Source organism: Notolabrus celidotus, chromosome 10 (genome assembly GCF_009762535.1).
Source record: "Notolabrus celidotus isolate fNotCel1 chromosome 10, fNotCel1.pri, whole genome shotgun sequence".
Lineage (NCBI taxonomy): Eukaryota > Metazoa > Chordata > Actinopteri > Labriformes > Labridae > Notolabrus > Notolabrus celidotus.
Genome location: NC_048281.1, coordinates 20,458,336 through 20,484,527, shown reverse-complemented (window position 1 = coordinate 20,484,527; position 26,192 = coordinate 20,458,336). Strand labels below are relative to the sequence as shown.

General features: G+C 38.9%; 1 protein-coding gene across 1 annotated transcript in view; it reads left to right on the top strand.

Moving 5' to 3' along the window:
- Positions 1–26,192, top strand: part of map2 (microtubule-associated protein 2) — a 106,545-nt gene that overhangs the window by 49,890 nt on the left and 30,463 nt on the right. The window contains exons 4-7 of the mRNA XM_034694030.1: positions 1,450–1,579; positions 13,185–13,428; positions 23,093–23,182; positions 24,633–24,707. Of these exons, the coding sequence (XP_034549921.1) occupies positions 13,233–13,428; positions 23,093–23,182; positions 24,633–24,707 (361 nt within the window). The 5' untranslated portion in view covers positions 1,450–1,579; positions 13,185–13,232. The remainder of the gene's footprint in view (positions 1–1,449; positions 1,580–13,184; positions 13,429–23,092; positions 23,183–24,632; positions 24,708–26,192) is intronic.

The window sequence follows — 26,192 nt, the reverse complement described above, 5'->3', positions numbered from 1 at the left end:
TTTCCTCAAAATATGAATCATGCTGAGTATTGTAATCTGTGATTTATAGAAAAAGCATGTGGAGAGCTGGAGTTCAAATCAAAGTCGAGAGAGAGGGAGCATCAAAAAGATGAGCATAAAATTAATTCAACATATTTCTAAAATGCTCGTGTGTGTCACTGAGGCGTTTAGTTGACTCTCTGGTGATCCTGTGAGGTGGATTTGCAGAGCTTGTAGCTAAACAGTTTATTATTTTATTGGTGTTCTATGATGTTTAGTAATTTGTTGCTTACATTTTGACTTATTATCATAAACTAGCTCCACTAATAGAACAGCAGTGCCATACATTTAAGCTTTGATTTATGTATTTTTATTTTTGCCTTAATTGAAAGGACAGTCTTTTTTTAGTCTTTGTGAAATTGTCCAATTTCTATAAAAACATAACTGCTTATTGACTTGAGGGCTCTTTGTTGTCGACCAACCAACTGAATAGAGAATACAATCAATAATTAAATGCTAGCACCCAGTGTACAGTAGTATGGATACTGTAGAAACTAGGATTGATCCGAAGATCTTAATAATGTATAAAACAGAGGTCCTTCTAATTGGCACTAAATCCACCCTCCGAAAAACAAATAACCTCTACATCCTCATTTACAACTCCTCCGTCTCCCCATCCCCCCATGTTAAGAGTGTGGGTGTCATCCTCAACAGTACACTGTCATTCCAGTCCCACAACAGTAATGTCACCCGGTCAGCATACTTCCATCTCCGTAACATCTCTCGCCTGCGTCCATCTCTCTCCCCCAACAGTACATCCATTCTGGTTCACACCCTGTTCACCTCCCGCCTAGATTACTGCAACTCCCTTCTTTTTGGTTTACCTGACAAATCCATCCATAAACTTCAACTGGTTCAAAACTCCGCTGCCATCATCACCAGAACCCCCTCCACCAGCCACATCACACCTGTCCTGCAGCAGCTCCACTGGCTTCCCATTAAATACTGCATCATTTTCAAGATTCTGTTCCTCACCTACAAGCCCATCAACAACTTAACTCCTCATTGACCTCCTCCGTACAAAATTACCCACCCGGAGTCTCAGGTCCTCCTCTTTCATCCAACTCAACCTCCAACCTGCTTGTTTGGCCACCATGGGGCCAAGAGCCTTCAGCCGCTCGGCCCCCCCGCCTCTGGAACTCTCTCCTCCTGGACGTACAAAATTCCACCTCTCCCACCACCTTCAAATCCCGCCTAAAAACTCACCTTTTCCGCCAAGCATACTCACTCTAATCTATCTCTTGGGACTGGAATGACTTCCTCTCCCCCTTTCATTTTTATAGTATTGTATCTTTATTCTAATGTATGTATTTTTTACTGGTGAGTGTTGCTTTTATTATTGATATGTTGTAAGGTGACATTGGGTGTCCATCATTAATGGTAATTGATTTGCTTTTTCATCATTTCCAGGTCTGACGAGGCGGCTGTCTTTTATTTGGCTTAGAGTGATCTACAGACAGTTGTGATTTCCACCCTGTGAGATTCGGAGAGAGGACAGAGTTTTTCCCAGCTTGACTCATCCTCCAGACCACCGAACCAGGTACGGCCATATCTGATACAAAATGTGGTGGTCATGTTATACATAAATCTCTGATCAAATTTTTATTCCCAGTATGATTAAAAAGAAATTCAGTCACAAGTTAAAAATGTAGCTCTTTCTCTCGAAGCAGAGTGGAGGATTCTGCCACAACTTCACGTACTTCCAAGGTGCACTGAGAGGAAACGGAAGTCTTGCCTGTGTTGCTAGAAGTCCAGCGACACTTACAGTATAAAGAACAACTTTATTCTTAGACCAATGTGTTTGAGGTTGTGACCTTGATGACCTGACCCTGAATAAGGCCAAACGCCAAACGTGTTTGTGTAAGAATTAAGTTGTTCATTATACTACAAGTGTTGCTGGAGTTTTGACCCTTTTGAAAATAGCTCATAGGAAGTTAAATTTCAGGAAAAACAAAAGCGATTTTTCACAGACTGTGACATGATATACATCAGTTATTTAAAAAAACAACAGAGATAACGTTATTCTTGACAAACAGACGAGAGATGAGCTGTTGGCATTTTCACTGACACTTTGTATAAGCGTTATATTTATCTTATTCTAATGAAGCAATATGAACTGTTCTTAGGTAATGCAGCTGCACTGCAAAAAAAAAGAGACTTAATTCAAGGTGAAAATGTCTTAAAACTAGTGAAATGATCTGTCCATGCAGGGAGTTAATATTACTTGACAAGACGTCTTAAAATGAGAGTGTTAAATCTAGAAATAAACAGGCTCTGAAAAGTATTAAAAGGGGTGAAATAAGTAGAACGTGCTGATTTTTAGCTCAAACTACTTGAAAACAAACTTCCTACAGCACAGTTATAAGTGAAATATACTGAATATAAGCAAAGAAAATCTCATTTATTTATTTTGTATGCTTACTTTGAGAAAATTAAGGCGTGGGGACAAGATAAACAACACCAATTCAAGTAAAAAATGACTCACTATTAGAAAACTATGATTACGCTGTTTCTTGATACAAGCTGGCTCATCTTAAAATAAAGCCTAGTCCATTTTAAAACTAAAACTAAAATCTTTAAACCAGTTCTTGTTCTTAGAATATACCTCTTAAATGTTTCTACAGAATTTTCAGGTTTTGTAGTTCAAGGACCCAGAAACAGACTGAGGGCAGTTCAACAGATTTATTGTTTAAAAATGAGGTTGGATATGGAGTCTAAAGCCGGGGAAGGAACAGATGATCTGACGGCAGGAGAGGTTGAGGGAAGCATTGAAAAATCCTGCCGTGTTTTTGCCGTGTGTATAGCTCAAACTTCATGGAGCTAACTTACATCACAAACTGGGGGACATAGATTTTGTCCCTGACAAGGCTTCATCACAGAAGCTTTGAAATCATCACTGGAAACAAAATGATGAAAAATAAAGCATTATTGGATTTTTAGTGGAGGCTCGACATGCATGAATGAATGAAGCCAAAAACCCAAACCTTGTACAGATCTATCAAAAGCCTGTTCAGACCTGCATTCATTTATCCTAAACATCATGTGCTGAATACCTGTCAGAGAAAGAAAAAGAACTATTAGAAACAGAGAGGGGGAGAGACGCACGGAAAGAATGCCTGCTACCTCCGCAGATGAAATGGCTGTGTGGGTGGATGTACATGTGAGTGCAGGCTGCTAGAAGCTGTGAGTGGGAAGTGGGTACTGAGTGGGAAGAGAAGAGCTGCTTTAGTGAGATGATCAGCACCAAGGCCTGCTGAAAGGCAGTCACGCTTTCATGGCTTCTCTTTGTTTTCTGCACTTACACACAGACTGAGTTCCATGAAGTGAGGTTTCTGATGGATGGTGGATACAAGTTGTTTTTTTTAGTTTGCCTGCGGTTTTCATTATATGCTTGTATGTGTGGGGGTCAGTCGTTGGTTTCCTTCCTGTTACTTTTATGCAAATCATGACGTATCCAGTTACAAGACTAGACTGAATAGCAGATCTTTGTCAGAGGATCATGAATTGAGGTTTTTTTTTTAGGAATGCTGACCTCTTATGCAACTTGTTATATTTGTACTTGTGCTGTTATGTTGTTATGGTAGTGTACATTCCCTTTTCTTTAAATAACATGAAAAAGAATGAGTGAGATACAGCTTTCAGGAAGAACCCAAATAGTATTTCATTGACACATTTGCAGTTGTTATGGTTACATGATTATTTAAGCAATGCTGCCAATCTGAAATGTGCTTTTCAGGATACCAATGAATCTTTACTTGTCTCTTTATGAAATAATTTCTACGGCATGGTGTTTTAAGTTTAAAGCATGCTCTAATGCAAAGCAATAAGCCACAGGTGTAGCCTTGTAGTCTCTGCGATGGCTCTGATGGAGCAATCCATACAGCTCCTGCCACTAACAGCATGGACGCAGATACAAAGGTTGAGAACTTTGTAAGAGGCTAAATGAAGAGATCATTTACAAAACAGATAACTCACTTTTAATTATTTTTTTAAATGTTTCAAAAAACATATTTTTTCAATTACTAGCTTTAGGTATTATCAATCAATTGAAGTTGGGTTGCTGTGACTAAGACAAAATTACCTTACTAATCAGAGGTATCTTAAAAATGTAACTTTATTAAAATCTATATTAAAAATAAATTTGTTTTATGAACCATTGTAAAAACGGAAATATATGTTTTTGCAAATGAACTCTTCACTTGCTTATTTTTCTAAGTTAAAATAAATAGGCAGAAAACTGGACATTGTGTCTGAAAATATTTTCCTGCTCAGTTCTCTCTCGTAGCATTTTCCACAGTTAGTAGTTTGCGCCTCGCTCCAAATGATTTAATGCGTGCAGAGATTATTTTTATGAGCCTGTACTCCGCATGTTTATACTCAGTGTGTTAAATAATTTTTACCCCTCTTTATGTTCTGTAGCTATGCAATACTGTCAGCTACATGCATTATTTTCCTGTGGATGATTCAGGAAAATGTTTTTAATTTTGTTTTTAGTTTTTATGAAAAATCTACATTTCTTTTTTTTTTAACAAGTAACTAATCACTAAAATTTCCAAAGATCAATAAAAGGAAACGCTTGATAATAACTTAATAAATTAACAAAAAATAATGTCATTGTATATAAATCAAAGCAAACTCAAATCTAGGTTTTACTTGAAAGAATGCCTTACAAATACACAATAAGGAGGATAGTTTTTACATACAATATAACAATCATAGTTTTAGAGTCTAAGAGCTGTCTTTAACCAGCTGTTATTGGCTGTCTAAGCCAGTGGTTCCCAAACTTTTCAGCCCGCGACCCCAAAAATATTAGTGCCAAACACTCGCAACCCCCACTGTCCCTCAAAGTGATTTAATGTGGCTTCATTTAGCTGGTCTGCAGAAATTTAGCCTACCTATATGAGCATGTGGCTGTGTTTCCTGTGATGTTATGAATTCACCTACTGCTACTGATGCTTCTGATAATTCACTGTTCACTAACCCTAAACTTCGGAGTCGTCTGACAAACAGAAAGGCAGAAAACTCATTACATTTTCTATTTTCAAGGTTTTATTTCAAGTTTAACCACTATTTTTGTAGATATTTTTTACTATAATGGATAAAATGTACTGTTTTTAGATAACTTAAAAAAAAAAAAAAACATTCTAGAACACATCTCAAGACCTCCCATTTGTGTCTCCCAGGGGGTCCCGACCCACACTTTGGGAACCCCTGGTCTAAGCCGATAACTAGGGGACTGTCCAAGTCAAGCTTGAGCCAGCTCTAACTATAAGCTTTATCAAAGAGGGAAGTTAAGCCTGCTCCTAAAAGTAAAATGTTTCTGCCTCCTGGTCCCAAACAAGTAGACGAGTCCAAAATGAGTGGAGCCTAATAAACAAAAGCTCCCATACTTCTTGGATAAGCCTGCGTTCTGTGAATATTGTGCTCTTGAGGAGTAATATGTGAGCTCTCTAAGAAATAATCACCATTTGGAGCTTTGTAGATTAGATGTGGGATTCTTAATTCTATTCTAGATTGAAATATGATCTCTTTTTCCACTTCTTGTCAGAACCAGTGCTGCAATGCTGAGGAGTCTTATGAGAAGATTCTAGCAGCCTTATAATTGAAAATTTGAATAATCCAGACTTGCAGTATTAATGCACTTCATTTTGACACAGGATATGTCAGATTGCTGCTGTGTAGGGTAGATGAAAAAGATGATCCTTGTAATATGTTTAATTTGAGAGTTGACTTTCCTTATGTCATTATGTCACAGCCTCATATTCCCACTGTATAGGTATTTAATTGCCATATGTACAGTCAAGTTTTGTATACTGGTTTAAAGAGTGACCCTGTAATCTGGGGAGTAGTCGTGGTTACTACAGCTGTTGAGACACAGAAATATTGCATCCTCGTGAATGCATCTAAGTTTATGTATGTATAGGTATTTGTATTTAATGACAAATTTAAGGCATTTGCAAGAAACACATTTGGCTAAAAGTCACCAATTGACAGGGTCACCATTTACACTGAAACACCGGCTTCAAGACAAAATGACTTACACAAAGGCCAAGAAACTCAGACAGCAGAATGTTAAGGTACAAAACCAGCTTGGTAAAATTGGAGATTTGCTCCAGATGCTTGGTTGATTGCATTCTTACTGCAAACAAACTACTCCAGGGTTCAATTGGAAGTGAAACCCTCTCTCCAAGACAATGTTGGCTCACTTGTTTTGTTCAGCTTTAGAGTGCGAGCACTGTGTTCACAAATGCCCAAACGATCTGAGCCAAAGGGTTGTTTCAGAACAATGTCTCCTAATGATCCAGGTTTGGAAACGCCTTGAGGCATGCCTTGAGTTTAGCTCCCTGATAACTCTCATCCACCTTCAGTGATAAGACAGATTGAGTATCATCTGCAATGAGAAGTGGAAATTGATGCACTGTTTCCTTGTGATGTTAAGAATTGGTCTAATACCAAATGTCGAAGATCTCTATATAAAGTTTTGGTGTGTATGGAGGACTCATCTTTAAGTAATTGAGTGTGTCACCTTTTCAATGTTTGCCTGAATGAACTAAAGGCCCCCTTCTTTTTTTTTTTTCAATTTTGGGATTACAATTTGTTGTTTCACTGGAGGTTTGTCCCATATTATGATAATTAGTGGCTGCTCTGTTCAGGGTCTGCACCGCGGTGCAATGGTTAGCGCCGTCACCTTACAGCAGGGGTTTCCAAACTTTTCAGCCCGCGACCCCCAAAAGATAGGCACCAAAGACTTGTGACCCCTACTGTCCCTCGAAGTGGTTAAATGTTGCTTCATACTTCATTTACTTCAACTTCAAATTTAGTTTACCTACATAATTAACTGTTATCTAACCCTAACCCTAACTTTAGGAGTCATCTGGCAACAAAGAAAGGCAGAAAACTAATGAAATGTACTTATTTGCAGGGTTTTATTTAAAATGTAACTACATTTTTTGTCTATATTTTTACAATAATGGGTAAAATAAGCAAATTTAGATTACTTAAAAAAATATATATATATCTGGAGGACATCTCGCGACCCTCCATTGGTGTCTCGTGACCCCTCAGGGGGTCCCGACCCACACTTTGGGAACCCCTGCCTTACAGCAAGACGATTACTAATAGAAATCGTTGCAAGAACAGGGGCACATGTTTGTGGCATGCATGCATGAATGCATGCATGAATGCATGCATGCATGGGTTATCTGTTGCTATTCCCACAGTCCAAAGACATGCTTATTAGATTAATTGATGACTCTAAATTGCCTGTAAGTGTGAAGTGAGGGGGGGGTTCCGGACTGATAGCCTGATGACAGCTGGGATTGGCTGAAGCACCATACCAACCAGGGATAAAAGCTGTAGATGATCGATAGGTGGATGTTTTGTTCGAGCATCAAGCAGGGATACAGAGATAAGCTAACTGACTCTAGCTTTGTATTACATAAGTTACTGTACAGACATGAGAGTGGTATCAGATTTCACACTGAAGGTGAGAAAACCAAGAAGAATCTCACTAAAATGTGAAACCGTTCCTTTAAACATGCATATAAGGCCTCACTTATCAAATATTTATGTGTGTTTGTACATCGGCATACATGAAACCCTGCATGTATGCAAGCCACACACATGTGCAAGATATATACACACACATACACACACTCACACTAATTATATGCTATTATATAGAATTATATCTTGTATTCCAGAGCTCCTCTTCTGCTCTCTGGCTCCTGCAGTGAGACGGCCCTGAGAGGAGAGCCCTGCAATGCAGCATCTGTGTGACTCACACGTGCACACACACACACGCACACACACACGCACACACACACACACACACACACACACGCAGTGAGACAGTGGCGTGTGAAAGTGCTCCGATCGTAGGAGGGAGATGAGGAGAGAGAGAGCAAGAATAGAGTGAGGAGAAGGATGAGGCCTGATGAGAGGTGGAGGTGGAGGAGGAGGAGTGAGTAGGAGGAGGAACAGTGACGGGAGGAGGTGGAGGAGGAGGAGTGTGTAGGAGGAGAAATAGTGATGGGAGGAGGTGGAGGACGGTAGAGAGGTAGAAAGAAATAACGCGTGGGAGGAAGATTTATAGGTAAAAAGATGTGAAGAAGTCAGACAAAGGAAGAGAAGAAGAAGCAGATAAGAGCCAGGGACTACATTAAGGACTACTTAATTATCTCTGATTACCTTGTCTTGGCAGAATTTTCATATGCTGTATTCAAAGATGATTTATCAGTCCTGCTTCATCTCTTTAAGCTGGACACACATTGTGATAGCAGCTTGACTTGACAGAGGGAAAAGAGTTTGAGAGGGGGGGAATATTCTGACTCCTTCTGCAGCTGATGATTGATTGCTGAATGATGTCACCATTAGGTTTTGCATACTAATTACTATTTGTGTTGTGAGGAGATATTCTGTAGGAGAAGCCTGTAATTAGCCTTCAATCTGCTGATGCATGCAAGCTCTTGCTTGATAATTTGTTGAGCTTAGATAATTTATATTTGCTCATAAAACCCCTGAACAATGCAAAACAGAACTCGACCGTAATGCTACAGCAGAATTAGCAGTAAACAGTGTTTATTTGGTGGACTGTGACTACAACATTACCAAACCAAAAACATCAGCTTGCTTCAGTCTACAGAAACAGACAATGACACAGCACAAGCTTTTCTGAAATCATTAGCTGTTATGACAAATGAACTTGAAGTTACTCTAACTTCAAAACCAAACTTTTGGGGTAAAGGTAAATGTTGACCTTTTTCTTGTTTCCACCTCACCAAACACTGATCACTGATGACAGCTGGACGGTAGAAGCCATGGTCAGGAATAGAAACTCTTAGCCTGTGGAAAAAAACATGCATTTCCACTTAAAAAGGCTCCTTTTGCTATGTGACGAGTGGCAAGTGCATTAAAGTTCTAAATCAAAATTTTAATTATTTCTCCTAATGGACTGTGTTTTTGTTTCAGCCAGACAGCCCACCTACTATTTTGAGGCCATGGGAAGGCCAATGTGATGCAAGTCCTTGTGTGTGTGTTCTGTTTGGTCTGTTTATAGAAGCGGCAGATACAAGCTGTCTGGAGGGCAGGGGCAAGAAAAAAAAGTAACAGTAAAAAGTTAAAAGCACAACAGCTGCAACCGGTCGGTCCACGGTATTTGTGATTGTTTATTTTACCTTGCCTTACCATCAGTTCTCCCTTTTTAACACGTTTGCTTTTGCTAAACAGAAGTCAAATGCAAATGAAATGGAACAGAGCAATTAATCAAAATGTGTCAGATAAATAAGTTAAAAATAGTTTGGCTCAAAGGTCCTCTCACTAGATTTCTGAGCTCTCTACCATCAGCAGTGTCCAGCACTGCTCATCTACTCACTATTCAACTCCATCCGTCTCTGGCACAGAGAGAAAACTTAGCAGCATCAACTTTCCCTCTGGCAAAGTGCCACAGGCTTTTTGCCAAATACAACAGACCTGCTGTCCACTGAGACGACTGACGTCGAACTCTATCACATCACCATCTAAAACAGTCTCAATTCTCTCTGGATACAATGCTTTGAGGACAATATATCATCTGGGCAATACAGACTTTTGACTTTCTACATCATTTGCTCTCTAGACTGATCTTGGCAAGACTTTTTAAAGTCTCCTCTTCTCTGTGTTGTCAACCATCCTCACTCCTATAAAGTTTGTCCCATTTTCAGATTAAATTAGTATTATTTTATAATGAGATACCATAAAGCATGTTTATTAGCATGGATGAGAAACTGTACTGCATTGCAGTCCCGGTTACACTCCAGGCTGATGAGAAAGGAGTGGTTTCACATGCTTTTCTTGCATAATGCCTCTCTAATCTCTAAATGGAACATGATGAGTTTTCTTAATGATTTGTAAAAGACTGCCTCAATTAATGCTTAGACCCAGCAGGTGGTGCTGTTTAATCCACAAATGCAGTACAACCTCTCCCTAAAAATATATACCGCCAGCAGGAGCTCAACAGGCCTACAGGAGCTCAACAGGCCTACAGGAAGCGTGGCCACACTTCCTTCCCTCTTCATGCATTACCACTGACACACGATTCTTGGTCTGGAAATCAGCCACAGAGCTCAATGTGACCTTCACTATCAAACCGAGACAGATAGCATCAGGACAGTCTCATCTCTGTGTTTTATGACTTTTAATATTGAGAGTGCTCTTCAATTGAGGTTCAAGCTGAGACACAGTGGTGATGCAAAATACACCACTCTGTCTTTTGGACAGAGACAGGGTGAGCATTTTGTAAGGAGACTGCTCAGTTTTGTTTGCTCTGGAGAGACTTCATTCACACTGATGTTCCCCTCAGAGCTGAGTCATGCTAAGCTCCATTGACTCCTGACTCTGATCCCTTTAGGCTTCAAGTGCTAACGGACGTCATATTCCACTCACTTCTTTTCTACAATTTAAGGCTGTTAATGCTATTTTACTCTGTTGCTAGCTTTTGGTATTCTACTGCTGTGGTGCTCAGCCTTCTTTTGTGTGATTTCAGTTGACCATCTTTAATTTTAAGTTTTATAATAATCAATCGAACAAAATGGATTTGGACATTTCTAAAACATTGAGTTTTTTAACCAAGGGAGTTTCCATGCCTGGCTTAAGTCTGTTTTCAGCTTTTGGACTTGATGAATGGCTAAAGAATTTTAATGTTGTCTCCCCAATGCTTCCAATGTATGTTCAGGACTAGTTCACATAGTACAGAAAACAGATGACATTTCCATTTGCACCAGCTGTACTGTATCTTTTTTTTTTTTTTTTAGCAATAAAACAGTATCCATTGGTTGCAGATAGGGGTGGGAATTGATAAGATTTTATCAATGTCAATGCCATTGTGGATTCTGCTTATCAATCCAATTCCTTATCAATTCTCCTAATGATTCCTGAGTATTTTTTTGAGGGGAAAAAAGTAGTTCTTCACAGTCTTCCTCACCAAAAGGAACTATTTTATTTTTTAAAGACTGAACATGAACATGTTCAACTTGAAAATACTGAACAACAGGTTGACCTCATTCTCGGCCGCTTGAGTCCGGATGTGGCCCCTCGAGCCTGGATGAAAATACTTTGAATTTGGAGAGGAAAAATGCTTTTCCTCTGGGGGGTCATTGCGGAGATATTTTACCCGCTCTCGGTGCCTCATTTTCGGCTGTGTGTGACATGTAATGCAACGTGACGTGACGTGACGTGACATCGTGCAGGGAAATGAATCAATAACATTTGAGGTGTACGATTCCAATGGAATTGATCAATTGGAACCGGTTGTAAGTCGGATCCGGTTTTCGATTCCCACCCCTAGGTGCAGATATCTATTTCGCTAATTGCTTGCTAACTCTTTTTCGCTAAAACTTCATCACAGCCAGGTATCAAGGCACAGACTCAGAGTCATCAGAGGCTTTTGTTTTATTTGTGTGAATTTTTAAGGGTTTGTATGCCTTTTGTAAGCTTTCAATTGGAGAGTCAGGTCAGGGGATAGAGTATAACACTGGGCAGGGGATAGAGTATAACACTGGGAAGAGAGAGTGGGAAACGACATGTGGCTAAGGGCTACGAATCAGACTTGAGCACCCTCTTCTCACCTAAAGGACATGGGGTGTGTGATAACATCACTGAGCAAAAACAAATAATGTATGAAATAATCCCTTGCTCTGATTTTGGGACACCATATATCTTTTTTTCCTTAGGGTTTTTATTCTTTTCCACTCTGTTGTGTGTTGCCAGTTGTGCTGTGACAGTGAGTAGTAGGGGTAATGTAGTGAATGCAGTGACTAGTGCTCACTGTAGCTGTATCACTGTTCCAGGCTGCAGTTATTGACTCCTGTTTTCTCCAGCAGACTTTCTTTCCGTCCCTGGGTCTCTGTGGACTGCAGAGCTAAATGACAAATTGCTTCTTCACACATCCCGTTATGCACAACTACACAGGCTGCTCAGCAAATGCTTGAAGTGCAGCCGGCCTCAGCCTCCCTGCTAAAAAACATGAAATCCTTTTGAAAGCATTTTCTCTTGTGTTTGCTATTGTGGGTTCACAATTGTTTTCCTCTCCAACAAAAGAAGCACAAGTTTAAAGGCTACTGTTATTGTAAATCTTAAACTGCCATAAATAAGAGCAATGTACAGATGTCAGTGGCATTAGCAGGAAAGAAAGCAAAAGATGTACATTTCAAGCAAAATTGTCAGTTGGTTTATCAAACTAATCTAGTTACCTACAGAAGAGGAGAAAAGCGTGAGTGAAAGACTGTGAATACACGACCTGGTAGTATTGATTTTCAGCAAAATCCAACTCATTTTTCTGCTTCCCCCACCTTTTTCCCAATATTATCCAAGAGGTCATTGAATCTTACTGCTCGCTGATCAATATTTCCCCCCCTTTGCATCTGCCTGATCTCCTCTCCATGCTGTTTTGATCAATCTTTCACACTCAGCATGGGATTTTATATACAGCACATGTAGACCGTATATACTGTTATTGTCAAACATAGGAAATAGCTGTTTAGACCAATTGAAATGCACTGTCTCCATTTGAAATTGGAGAATTATAGAGCACTTGCTGTGATTTTGTATAATGTTGCATTGGTTTTTGTCAAACTGATCGGAGCCCACCTTACATCAACACAACCCTGCATGAGTCACACAAATCCAAGGCCTGCTGTGTTCATTTTCAGCCGTTTGTGATTTCCACCTGGGCCACAGGCTATATGACTACACACACACACACACACACACACACACACACACACACACACACACACACACACACACACACACACACACACACACACACACACACACACACACACACACACCAAAATCAATACGGTTTAATCCAGTAGCTGTCACCTGCACACGAATGTCCAAGGACAGAACTTTACACAAGGCTCCTGAACACAGACTCACACAAGTACAGATGCGCTTTCAGAATTGTTGACACTGAAGCTCAGCGAAGCCGCAGGGATTACCACTGACAAAAACAGATTTGTGAATGTGACTGATGCTTCATGTCCTACAGCCTCTGGTTCATTCTTCTCTATGAAACATTGCTACTATTGCAGTTAATAACACTGACATGCTTAGTTTTAACCATACCTTATCTTCTCCTCCCTCCATCCCTTTTTGTCTTTCAGACTGACAGAGAGACCCCATCCCTCCCCCTGCTGCTAGCAAGCACCAGCATGGCAGACAGTCGGCAGCAAGAAGATGGTGCCCCCCAATGGGACCCATCGGGTGGGCAGGAGCCCACTGGAGCCAATGGCTTCTCTTCCTCCACCTTCAGGACTTGTCAGCAGCCTGGAGCGACCCACACACCTTACCCCACCAGGGAGAATGGCTTCAATGGCGAGCTAACTGGTGCTAATGCTGTAACTGCAGGTAAGATGTATTTTTAATATTTACTTGTTTTATCTTATTTAGCATTGATGTTGTTTATATGGTAAATGTACTTGTACTTATTTCGCGCTTTCCAGTCTTTCTGACCACTCAAAACGCTTTTCACACTACTTGTCACATTCACCCAGTCACACCACACCCAAACACTGATAGTAGAGGCTACTATAGTAGGGGACTGTAAGGGATTAGCTATTCTCATTCATATATATTCACTCCCCGCTTGCCAACAGTAGGAGCAATTTAGGGTTATGTGTCATGCCTAAGGACACTTCGGCATGTGACTGCAGGAGCTGGGATCAAACCGCCACCCTTCTGGTTGGTAGACGACCGACTGTATGAAGGGGCAGCCGTGTTGGGGAAAGTTAATTTACTAAAATTGCATAGACATCTTATGGAATCCTCTTTCATCCAGGGAACAAAGAGAGAGACGAAGAAAGCCCAACAAAAAACAAACTATCAAGAGCGTCTCAGAATTTTTACTTTGGATGATTAAGCAATGAGTATTCGGTTTTAAGGTGATTGCCTACAGGAATATTTTGACCAAATTTATCACTTTTGGAAGCTGGACTTGAACTCCATAGATTATCTCTGCATTGGCATAAAATTAACATCAAGTAATAGTTAATTATCTTCTTATTTCAATTTCAATTTAACCTAGGAAATATAAATGTTAATCAAATTCACTGTACAGACTCATGACTAGAGAATTGTTAATGAAGGTGCTCAATCCGCTGCAGTAATGTCAAGTGCAGACGTGTAAATGTTGGCCCATAGAATTCTTTAAGTGAAGCTTATACCAGATAAAGAATCTAAAATTCAAGTGGGAGCCAGTGGATACTCAGAAATATGGTGGATGGAATTTATGTGTACTCTGTTTGTAGCCAGTACTACGCAATACGTTAGGAGACATGTATGTGAAATGGAGCTCATGTTTGCAAAAAGTTTGTTGTGAAGTATTTGTGATATGCTTCTTTGCACTGTTGGGTTTGTGATTGCATATGTATGTGTCTCTAAGCGCTTTGTGTCAGCTTTGTCCATGACTTTTTACAACGTGTGTGTGTTGGTGTGTGATTTTGTGCATCCTGTCTGTTCTTTCGCGTGGGTTTGCAGCACTCTGAGTGCTCAGAAGAATCGCGTACTGTTATTAACAAGGCTATAATTAACCCGTTAAAATCTGTCTCAAAAGGCCCCCTGGAGACAGGACCAAAAATGTCCCGGTAGTGTAAGCACTGAAATGGCTCCTCCACGATGTACTCTTCTATGGTTATTGTTCTTTTTGCCCTTTTTGCCACAAACAAAACATTTCAGTGTGCAGTAATAACAGCTCAGTTACCTTTTCTCTCCCCATTTCTACAGTTTAACTGAAACCAGTAATACAAGGATGACAACTGTATGTTTTAGAGGAGCTTCCTGTTGCCAGTTCACCACTCACTGTCTACAATCTTTAGAAGTGTAACACAGTGTTATGGTGATGGTGGTTACATTTGCTTCTATGAACAACTGTTTATGAGGTTTATACGTAAAGTATGTGTTCATTGCACACTGCTTATGAGTGCAAGAAGGCGTATCTTACGTTTTGAAAGGAGCTGTCTGCATAAGTCACATAAACAACCTGCTGTACATTTTAACCACTCTTTCCATAAGAGATAAACTAAGATATACTTTATTGGTCCCCCATTGGGAGAAATTATTTTGTTACAGCAGCTTACAACACGGGACAGGGGAAAACAACAATCTACTAACATAGTTAAAAAATAAAATAACAATAATAATGGCAATGATAAAGGTAAAGAATAGAATAAAATTAAATAGAATACAATAGAATAGAATAAAATAAAATAAAATAAAATAAAATAAAACAAAACAAAAAACAGAATAGAATAGAATAGAATAAAATAAAATAAAGTAAAATAGAATAAAATAGAATAGAATAAAATAAAATAAAGTAAAATAGAATAAAATAGAATAGAATAAAATAAAATAAAATAGAATAAAATTAAATGAAATTAAAAAAAACAAAATAAAACAGAATAAAATAAAATAAAATAAAATGAAATACAATAAAATAAAATAAAATAGAATAGAATGAAATAAAATATGGCAACTATTACAGAAGTATACACATTACATACACTTCTTTTTGATAAATAGATAAGGTAACTTATTGCACGGATAAAATTGCACCAGGTTATTTAAAAAAAACATACACAGTATGAAGAACAGTGCGATTCAGATGGATACAATAGTTATTTGTGAATGTGCCAAGTCACATAGTAACTGCCATGGAGTGGAAAGAAAGATGAGAACAGATGATTAACGGGACATTGTAGTGCTGGTGTTAAACAGTCTGATTGGAGATGGGATGAAGGACCTAAAGATGTCTTATTGTCAGTCCATCAGTCTTGTCACATTTCTTCAGGGAATTGCTACCTTTTACTCTATGGGCCAACATAATTAGCAACAGTCAAGGCATAATGTGTTCCTCTGGGTCTTTATTAGCTCATATCAAAGACATGAGAGCTGTATACAGCCTCCTTTCAACTTCAAAGTGAAAGCTTCAAACTGACATCATCAAGAAAACCGTACTTTTTTCCACAAAGGGTTATGTCAGAGATTTTTTTTTATCTCAGCATTTGAATACAAAAGGAAGTGACTCATATATGGTGTTAATCCTCTTAATGCATCATTTGTCTCAAGGGGCTTGTACTGAGAGACTCTGAAAAAATTACAAGTCTGCATCAAATGTGTCATCCTCATGAGATCATGAGATCAAGAGAGAGAATGTCTTAAAGTCAGGTTACAAAGCACCCCCATTGTCATGAAAGTACAGTATGTGACTATCATTATCCTATGGCATGTTAATACATGTTTTGTAATCAACTGCATTTAAATGACATCCTCTCTGCTGCTGTGTAACAAGCCGAGGTATTTTTTTGTCTGCAGAGCATCTTGTCAGCATACATTAGCATTGCTCGAAAGCAGGGCAGGGTGGTGGGTGAGTGGGGCAGGATGGGTGACAGAAGGGCTGATGCTGGCACTCAGTGAGCCCTCGCTCCCTGTGAAAAGCTCTTCAGACACAACGAGAACTATTGAAGCACGAAATTGCCCTCTTGACTTTCCTTTGAGACGAAGTTGAAAAAGCCAGTCAGCCATGCTGGATGTGGTCAAGTTTAGAGATGGAGAGAGGGAGAGGGGAAGAAACAGAGTGAGTTAATAGAATAAGAAAGGGTCTTTGAGCTTATTTTGCATAAGTTGAGGACACTCTTGTATTTTTTCAATGATCTCGCATCAACAGAAGTTTATGTCAGTGCGCTAAAGCAAGTAACTGGGTGAGTTCTCCTGTTTTAATTCCTCATCTTATCCCACCAAAGCAGTGTGTCGCAAACAATTTTACCACATCAGGCTCAGGTGTTTCACTTAAGTGCATCTGAGTCTCTGATGTACCATGAATGAATCTGAGGTCCACGAATAAAAGAACATATTTTTAGCCTTTTTGCAATTATTTAAGTATCTCTAGATATTTTATCTCAAACAAATACTGTCTCAGAGTTTATTCTTTTCCAAACTGAACCTCTGGCAAGTTGTGAAATGCAGAGCCAGGGCAGATACCCTTTTGATATTCCATATAGATAAAATAATTACACATATATTCAACATGCATTTTTCCCCTTTTTAATTTTAATATGTACTTTATACCAAAAATTCCAACTCTGCCTTTAAGCCGTTTGCAATCTCTATTGTAAATGAACATAACCTGTGATATATGTCATTGTTTTGCTAGTCGAACAGGACAACTATTTAATCAATCAATCATTCAATCAGACTTTGTTTATAAAGCGCTTTTCATACAATGATATTGTAACACAAAGTGCTGTACAAAAAAAATGAAAATAAAAAGACTCCCCCATCCTAATCCCACCCCAGCCCCGACCCGAAACCCACCCGCAATCTTAGGGTGAAGAACACAATATATGCAACAATAATAATAAAAACAATGAAAATAAAATAAATGAATAAAAAAAAAAAATGAATAAGTTGCTGAACAAACTGAGGAAACGCTCTCATGATATCTTAATGAAGAAACACTGGAGGTAAAATAAGATGTTAAAACTCAACACAAGAAATTAAAATCACCAAATAAAATACATTTCTAAGATAATAAAACACTAAAATATTAAACCATTAAAAGAAAATAAGATGCTACACTTAAAATGATTAAATAAATAAAATAAATTACTAAGATAATAAAACACTAAAATTTAAAATACAAGAAAGAGAAACCTTTACAAAGGGCATCAGAGGAATGTAATTCATGTCAAATACAGAGCAGCCTGAGCCAGAAATGAAAAACAACTGTGCCATATAGAATTTGCACTGATGTGATAAGGGATAATGACAACTTTTAAGTGAAATAAGGTTAAATTAAATGAAAAGAATAGCTGGCATTTCTATCTTCCTCATACTGTGAGCGATAGTAATAATACGAAATGACTGAAATTAAATGTGAAGATGCCACATCACTATGTCTTTAAAGCTCCTGTGAAGAGTTATCAGCTGATTATGAAACAGCTAAAATGAACAGTGACACCTTTTTATGACCCACAAAAGCTAACGAGACTGTCAGCAATGAGACTGACAGTTTCTATATTGACATTTCTAATGCCTGAAACTGCTGTGAGGGGGAAGGTGTCAGACCAGACGATTGACAGATCAATGAAGGAAAAGCCTTTTTTTGTACTTCTTCGCCACATCCAATACTCAGTGAATGAAACATTTGATACCTAAAAGAAAGCAGGATGAGATTTTAAGCATGCACCGGAAAAAAGAATGAACTGTTTATTGCATCATAGCACTTTTCCTGCAGCATGAAAATTATCAGAGTAACTTGATATTAGCTTTGTAATCATATGGCACAATGCCTTCTTTATCCCTCCATTCAGGTCACAGAGAGGTTTCCATAAGTGATGATGCATCAGTTTCTTTTCGCACGCTCTCTGTTTCTAAAAAGCTGTGGAGGAATTCTTCTTCTACTGTTTGAATTCAAAACAGGGAATGCTGGCTGCAGGAAGGAGGGATTTCACAGCTTTATATAGCTTCACAGCTAACTCATGTGCTCATTGCAAAGGAAGACAGATAAGGTTTATAGGCAACTACTATGCAGATATTATAATTATGTGATACACATTTTATCCATGAGACACAAAGTCATATTCATAGGAAAAAAATTGTGAATGCTAAAATATTTTTAAAAATAAAACGACCCCTTGAAGTTTTTTCCCTCCAGCTTTGGATTAAAACAGCCAGTTCATAAATTTCAAAATTGCCAAAATTAATTTGCAGAGATCCCAGTTTAATGAGACTGTGTCACTAAAAATAAAAAGGTTAATGTCGTGTCATGTTTTTGTGTGAGTTGCTAAAAGGGCTTTATAACATTTTAAAGGGTTTATGAGGTGTAAATATGTGTCCAGTGCTCAGCTTTGACACAGCCATCATTCCCAACAATTGGAGGCTAAAATCAGAGAGGAACTACAGCATGGTGCTGCCTTCTGAATTAAATTGGGACCAAATTAATGGTCCACCAGTCTGTTGCTATGGCAACGTCTTGCTTTACACATTTTCGGTGCTGGCTGGTACGGTACCAAACTGCTCTGCTGCTCCCTCCTTGCCCTCTCAGTCTTGCTGCAGTTGGGCGTGCGTTTAGTGTGTGTGTGCGTGTGTGTGTGTGTGTGTGTGTGTGTGTGCGTGTGTGCGTGCGTATGTGCGTATGTTAGAGTGTGTGTGTGTGTGTGTGTGTGTGTGTCTTGCTGTATATTGCGATGACTCGGGGCTTCCAGTCGCAGTCTCAGCTCAGAGAGGGATCGTTCTCAGCTTCAGTCTGCCAGTCATGCAGGTAATAAACACTTTTACTAAATAAGGAGAGTGTGTCTGCGTGCGTGTGTGTGTGTGTCTGTGTGCGTGTGTATGTAGCTTTTATGTTTGGAAATAGATGTTGATATGCAGACAGAAACCTTTCTATGTATCAAAGCTGGTATTTGTGCATGTGGTTTCTTCTCCTGTCACAGTCAATAAAAGGCAGACTGCTATGTCATTTGACATCAGTCCGTCAGACAAATGCTGAGGCAACCAGACCGGTCTAGCTGTCATCACTGCCGGGAAGCTCTGTGGGTGTGACAAGGTCACTTTTTACAATGCTTCCACTTTGTGAATGTTCATTTCTTAGGATTCAGAAAGGACTTTATTTTGTTTTCACCCTTTCAATGCAATTCTGTGAAGCATTTGGTGAATTACAGTCAACTGTTTGAGATTGCATTTTCTCTTAACAGTATTTTTGTAAACCCACATTCAGTCTATCAAAGTTGCAGAGCTTTTCTATGGGCTGAGATTTGTGCCGCTAGAACCTGAAATTGAATAATGATATTGAATTTGAAAAGCATGGTTTGAAATTGAATTTAATGTTTTGAAACTGAGTTTTTTTTTGCTTTGAAATTGTATGTAACCTACTTGAAATTCAAATTTCTCTTTTCCTTAAATAAAAAAACAAAAAATTCAATTTCAGTTTGCACAATTCAGATTCAGTTTTGCCATTCAATTTCAGTTCAGCATGGCACAACCATTACGTCATCTACATCTGTGAGGAAGAGTAATCGAGCACAGATTCACACAGGTCCTGTATTCATAGTTTTCACGCACTTATGGAGCGACCCCCACGGAGGGCAAAAAAAGGCAGTCTCCCTCACAGACGTAGATGACATAATGGTTGTGCCACACTGAACTGAAATTGAATTTTTTATTTTTGAATTTAAGGAAAAGAGAGTTGAATTTTCAAGTAGGTTAAATACCATTTTAAAGCAAATAAACTCAGTTTCAAAACATTCATTTCAATTTCAAATCATGCTTTTCAAATTCAATATAGTTATTCAATTTCAGTTTCTAGTGGCACAAATCTCAGCCCATACTTTTCCTTGATCGTCACCTTTTCTTAGAAATCTCTCAACATGATTGATGATCTACATGATGGGATTTATTTCCACTGAAAACTAGTTCTACTTTTATCTGTTTTGTATGAGTTGAGGTCTTTTTAATTTAATGCATTTTGTTGATGGCCTTCATAGAGTATACTTTTATGTGTTATACAGCAATTTATTTAGCTAGGTCATTTCTCGGGTTTGAACTTTATTTGAAGCGCTGAAGACATTTTACCTATTCCACTTGTAAACTTCTGAAGCAAAGATACTAGGTTTGAAGGTGCTGTCTTACTAAGAACACGGACATCATTGCAGATATATTGACCCAGTTTTACGCTTTTGTTTGCTGTCACATCTATTTATCGGGGACCCATGTTGACACTCTTCTTCTCTGCTTGAATTATTTGAAGAAAGGTTTTAACATTAAAGCCATGAATAGGTGGTTCACGTTCATTGCACTTTGCGATTGAAAACGGAAAAATGGCTGATTGGAGTTGGTGAGTGGGTTGTGTTAAGTGTTCCCGGAAGATGTGTGTGTATGTGTGTGTAATTGCATGAGCATGCGCCAGCCAGCTTGTTTGTGTTGATGTGTGGGCGATGCTGAATAAAAAAAAAAAGGCCCTGAAACAGCAGCCGTAAGAGCCTCGCACTGCTGCCTAATCCCACATAACCACTGTTACTATGCAAATGAAAGCTTTGTTTGATGTGAACTCTGCAGGTCGCCTTTGGCATGCCAGGTGATATTTGAATCGGTCCAAACATATAGAAAAGAAGATAAATCATAAGCTCTTTAAGTGAGACCAAACTGATGAAACAAACATCTGCAAATGAACACATGCCGACATCAACGTCACTGACTAACCTCTCTCTTTGAATTTATCATTTGTTTGCATAAGCTTCACCCTGGCAGTTAATAGTAGTGTCCTCATGTAGCTGCGACTGCCCACCAATGTTGCACATCCTGACAGTGTTGACAATTTTTTTCCAACTAATGGCAAAGTATTGTCTTTAGGAGTGTTAACGCCATGGAACCTCAATTATCTTGCCAATAGCTAAATATCAACATTGACTTTCATTGACTTTCACACTAACATTTCATTTCAGTATCACCTCTAATGAGGATAGATCCATAACCCTGAATAGGTACTTAGAATGGGAATTGGAATAGGCATCCACAGTCTGGTTATCTGCGATCCAATGCAGACATACATTAAACAACCTACTGTACTCTATCTCTCAGTAACATCAGTGGTTTCAAGCATACTGTATAAAATATGGACGTACTATCCGTTACGTCACCCATCTATTTCTGAAGAGCTGTTTGAGGCCAATCGTCGACGAGCCATATTGCTGCTGTTGAGGGATTGTGACATAAAGAGGCGGCTTTGAGCCTCCTAGCCAACAGCTACAGGGTTCCCGCAGTCAGCTATGCCTCTCATTGGAAGACTCGTAATCTCAATATCTTCAAAATTACTGCGTGTGCCCTCACAGTGCGAGCCGATCAAGAAATGAGCTATCCAGACTACACTCGTCTTTTGTACCAGGCTGTAAACATGTTTATTTCTGCTGTAAAGATCGTCTTTTTTGAATTGGTGTGTATGTGGTTTCCGGTACTTCCGGAGCCAGCCTCAAGCAGATCCACGATGAACTGCAGTTTTTAGCACTTCCGCATTGGACTCATATTTTTAGACCGGAGGTTGCCGCTTTGTTTCAAGCCCTCTCTCTTTTACATGTTCAGTGTCTCTATGGTTATTTATATAAATACAAAAACAACATACCAAATATCCCTAAATCTACAGCTGATTTTCATTTCATTCAAACATTTGTAGTTTGATTAATCTCAGATCAGATGGTTTTAGTATGAATGTAAATGTATATAGTTTGTTTGGCTTCAGCTAAAGATCACAACTCAGTACGCTTTGTATTTGGAGATTTAAACCAAACATCCAAAAAGCTAAATAGTAAACAGGTAGTGAGTATTCTACTCCATGAATTTGTTTAAGAAATGCTGTTGACTTTGTGTTATGCATGCGGGTAAAAGGGGCAGTGTAATTTTAGAAACTGGAGCGTTGTCAGCAGCTTTAGTCTGCTCCCTTGTGTATAATTAAGAATAAATGTAGTAAAAGTATCTAGCACAACAAATACATTTTCAAAATGTGCTCTCTTGTACCTCAAACTGTTCAGTCTCTTCTAGTTCCAGCTTCATTTTTAGTCTGCACTTGTTAAATGATGCTGGGTTTCCATGGTGACACTCAGCCTCCAGCAGCCTGAGCATCCCTGCAGTTGTGGAAACAATTCCTGCTGCCTCACACTGTCTTCTATGACAGGTTAGGAAAGGATGATTCAAATATACAGTTCAATAAAATGAGTGGATGGTGATATTTTTATTTTGAAAAATGTGCTTGTGTTTAAGTTTATCCGATGAAAGTTGTCCTAGCAACATGCTGTGCATCAGAAACACACTGCTTCTCACTATGACACAGGTATTTCACAGATTAACATCAGCGCCTTGATGGACTGCAACAGCTGGATATTTATTGCACTCTCTGTCACACGTGCAAGAATTGAGCCAAAGTTGATTCCTTAAAATTCCAACATTCAACAGGCAACTCCTCTGAATGTATTTTTTTATAAAAGCCCTAAAATTGATTCTGTGTGTGTTTGTCTATAACTGTGTACAGAGCAAGTGTCAGCACGGATCGTGCAGGAAGTGACGGCAGAGGCAGTAGCAGTATTAAAGGGAGAGCAGGAGACTCAAAGGCTGCCATCAGGTAATCTGCTCACTCACATATACACACAGATGCTCGTACTGGAAAGAGGTCTGGTGCACGTAATTAACCCTAACCCTAACCCTAACCCTAACCCTAACCCTCCCATCCTTAAATCCCGCTCCAGCCTATCTTAGGTCGGTATTTAGTGGATTTCATTAAGGCTTACAAACAGCTTTAGGCCAACAAGAGCCACCAGTTCACTGAAAATGATTTCATTTAGACTAAATATCACAGACACAAGCAGGGTCTGTCATTTGAAATATTGACAAGACAGCATAGTTACAAATGAACAATTATAGATCTATAGACCTAAACTCAAAATGTAAAAGTTGTATTAGCAACTGTGTGAGTAGTGCAGCAATATTACAGAGTATTGTGACTTGTATGTCAATAAATCAGAATCAGAATCAGAAAGAACTGTATTCACAGTGTATCTCAAGAATACAAAGAATTTGACTCCGGTATTTTTGCGTACTCCCTATACAAACATAAATAGACAGACACTAAAAATCGAGTACTAATTAAAGAAAAAAAAAATATATATATATATATATATATGTACAAAAGGCACGAGTGCAATAAAAAGAATCAATAGACAACATGAGTGCAAGGATGAAGGTGGCTCTGTCCATGAGGTAGCTGGTTTATGACACAGTGTCAAGTGTTCATCAGTATGACGGCCTGGGGGAAGACACTGTTCCTGTGTCTGGATGTTTTGGATGAAAATGTGGATGTTGTCCGCTGAAACTCACTCGTGAGCCTTTCTGTAGGTAGTAATACTCAAAAGAGTTTTTAAAAGGCACTCTAAGTTTGTAAAAGTAGACTGAAAGTCTGAGTTTTTTTCTCAATGCATGAAATCTATTGCCTAGAGTAAAGTCAGAGTGGTATGGAGCTGACTACAAAAAGGGAAAAATTTGGTGTTTGTAGAGTCAGAGAGAATTGAGCGAACCAGATCTCTGATGGCTGATCGTCATTTCTACCTTGAGCAAGGGGTTTTATAGGCTACACAGGCAGCTAATAGGAAAAGACACCTGGAACACGAACTGAGCAGACAGCAGCAGAGTTGTACCATAGGTAATATAATATTAGATTTTGACAGGGAAGACGGATAGTTGGAGTTCAAAAGACCACATGTCTGCTTCTTTTACAGTGATTTGATTTATTCATATTGGACAACCAGAAGTCTCACACTGTCATAATATTCCAAAAGCCCATTTATACTTTTTATTAGCAATTTACTGGCACTGGTGGCTGATTGACTGTATGACAGGGTTACAGCAGCTATTAAATTCTGATTCATTTTACACACATTGTTCATGTCATTTTTTATGATAATACTTTCTACTCAGTGTTGGTCCAGAGCATGTACTAGTTGTAGTTGTGCATATATTATTAGTCCTTCAGTTACTACTGTGTGTGTTGTCTGATCTTACTCTTTCTTTCTTTGTAGTTGAAGACACCACAAATTTGCCTCCCTCTCCTCCCCCCTCACCTGCTGCAGAACACTTTGGTCCTCTGGAACAAGGTAGGCCAAGAATATACGGAATATGAGGTGTATTAATGGGAGTACATCTCTGATGGAGGAGAGTGTGTTTCCTTCTTTCCCATGACTTCTAAAGTGTCCCGGTTGGCACCACGTCGGGGTACTGATGTGGCTCTTGGGGGATACTCTTCTTTCCCCCCTCCTCCCGGGACAGGCACGACCTTTACGGGACAAATCGCATATTTGAAAACTGTACATACAAGAGTTGAAAAAAGCAGGAACATGTTCTCCATTTTCAGACATCCATTTCCTCTGAAATCCTACTTCCTCCTCCTCATCTTACACCTGGAACAGATACAATTTGTATCTTCTTTGTCACCGCCATTTTTATCTCAACAAAAGAAGAGCTCAAATGCACAGCCAACTTGTTCCAAGTTTGCTCTCTTTTTCTATCATCTCTCATTTCCCTCTCTAACCTTCACACATTACAGTCTCCTCAACCACTAATATGACAGCCAATTTAGGTAACCCTTGAACTTCTCGTTTGCCCCTTTGGTTAAATTATGTATTTGGTTTTGCACGTCTAATCATGTTGTGTTCTCCTCTCATAGTCCATCGTCAGTCTTTTTTGTATGTCTTTTGCTGTGGCTACTGATCAGACATTTAGCCCTTTAAGCATTGCTTCAGGACATAGCTGCCCTCAAGTTAAAAGCCTAGGTACCTTTCTTTCTAAAAATGGCAGCCTGGTAACAAAAGTGGGATGTAAAAGGAAATTGGCTCATAAGCACTTGAGAAACGCTGTCTGTATGAAGCAAACTATTTTGATAAGCTAGTGAGCCTTGCAAAGCTTTTGAGAGTTTGAGTGTGGGCGAACCTTCTGACATCACACAATTATAAATGCAACACTCGTAAAAAACATTCCAGTTAAAACTGAACAGCTCAAATTTACCCATTAGCACTGTGCTACATCAACTTCTATGTATTGATCCTGCGATTTTATTGTGCAGATACCTGCAAGAAATGATTGTACAGTTAACTCAATGCTTGATCATTGTCTTCATGTCTAGTAAGTCTGATGTGCCATAAACTTAATGAGGAGTGTCTGTAGGTGGACTATTATACACCAAATACAGATGGTCAGATTTTTTTATGTTTTGTTACTTGTGTGTAGTATAAGAAGGTATTACTGATGTGAGGATTCAAAGTCTTTTGTGTCCTTGGCGAGATGGACTAGCCCAGAGACAGAGATGGAAACTCCAGTTTCAGACTTGTGCTCAAGTTGCATGCAAATGTGACTTAAGACTTGACTTCAGCTGGTTACTCAGAAACTAGAGACTCGACTCAAACCCGGACACTTGATGCTTGTGCACAATCTTTTTATTTTGTATTTTTTGGTAGAATAGAAGAATAGCCTTCATTTTTCATTGTCAGGTGTACAATGAAATTAGAAGCGCTGCTCCTGAAGGTGCATGATATAAATACTATAGAGTTGAAGCTGAGTTCTATTTTGCTTCTTGTCTGATTCCT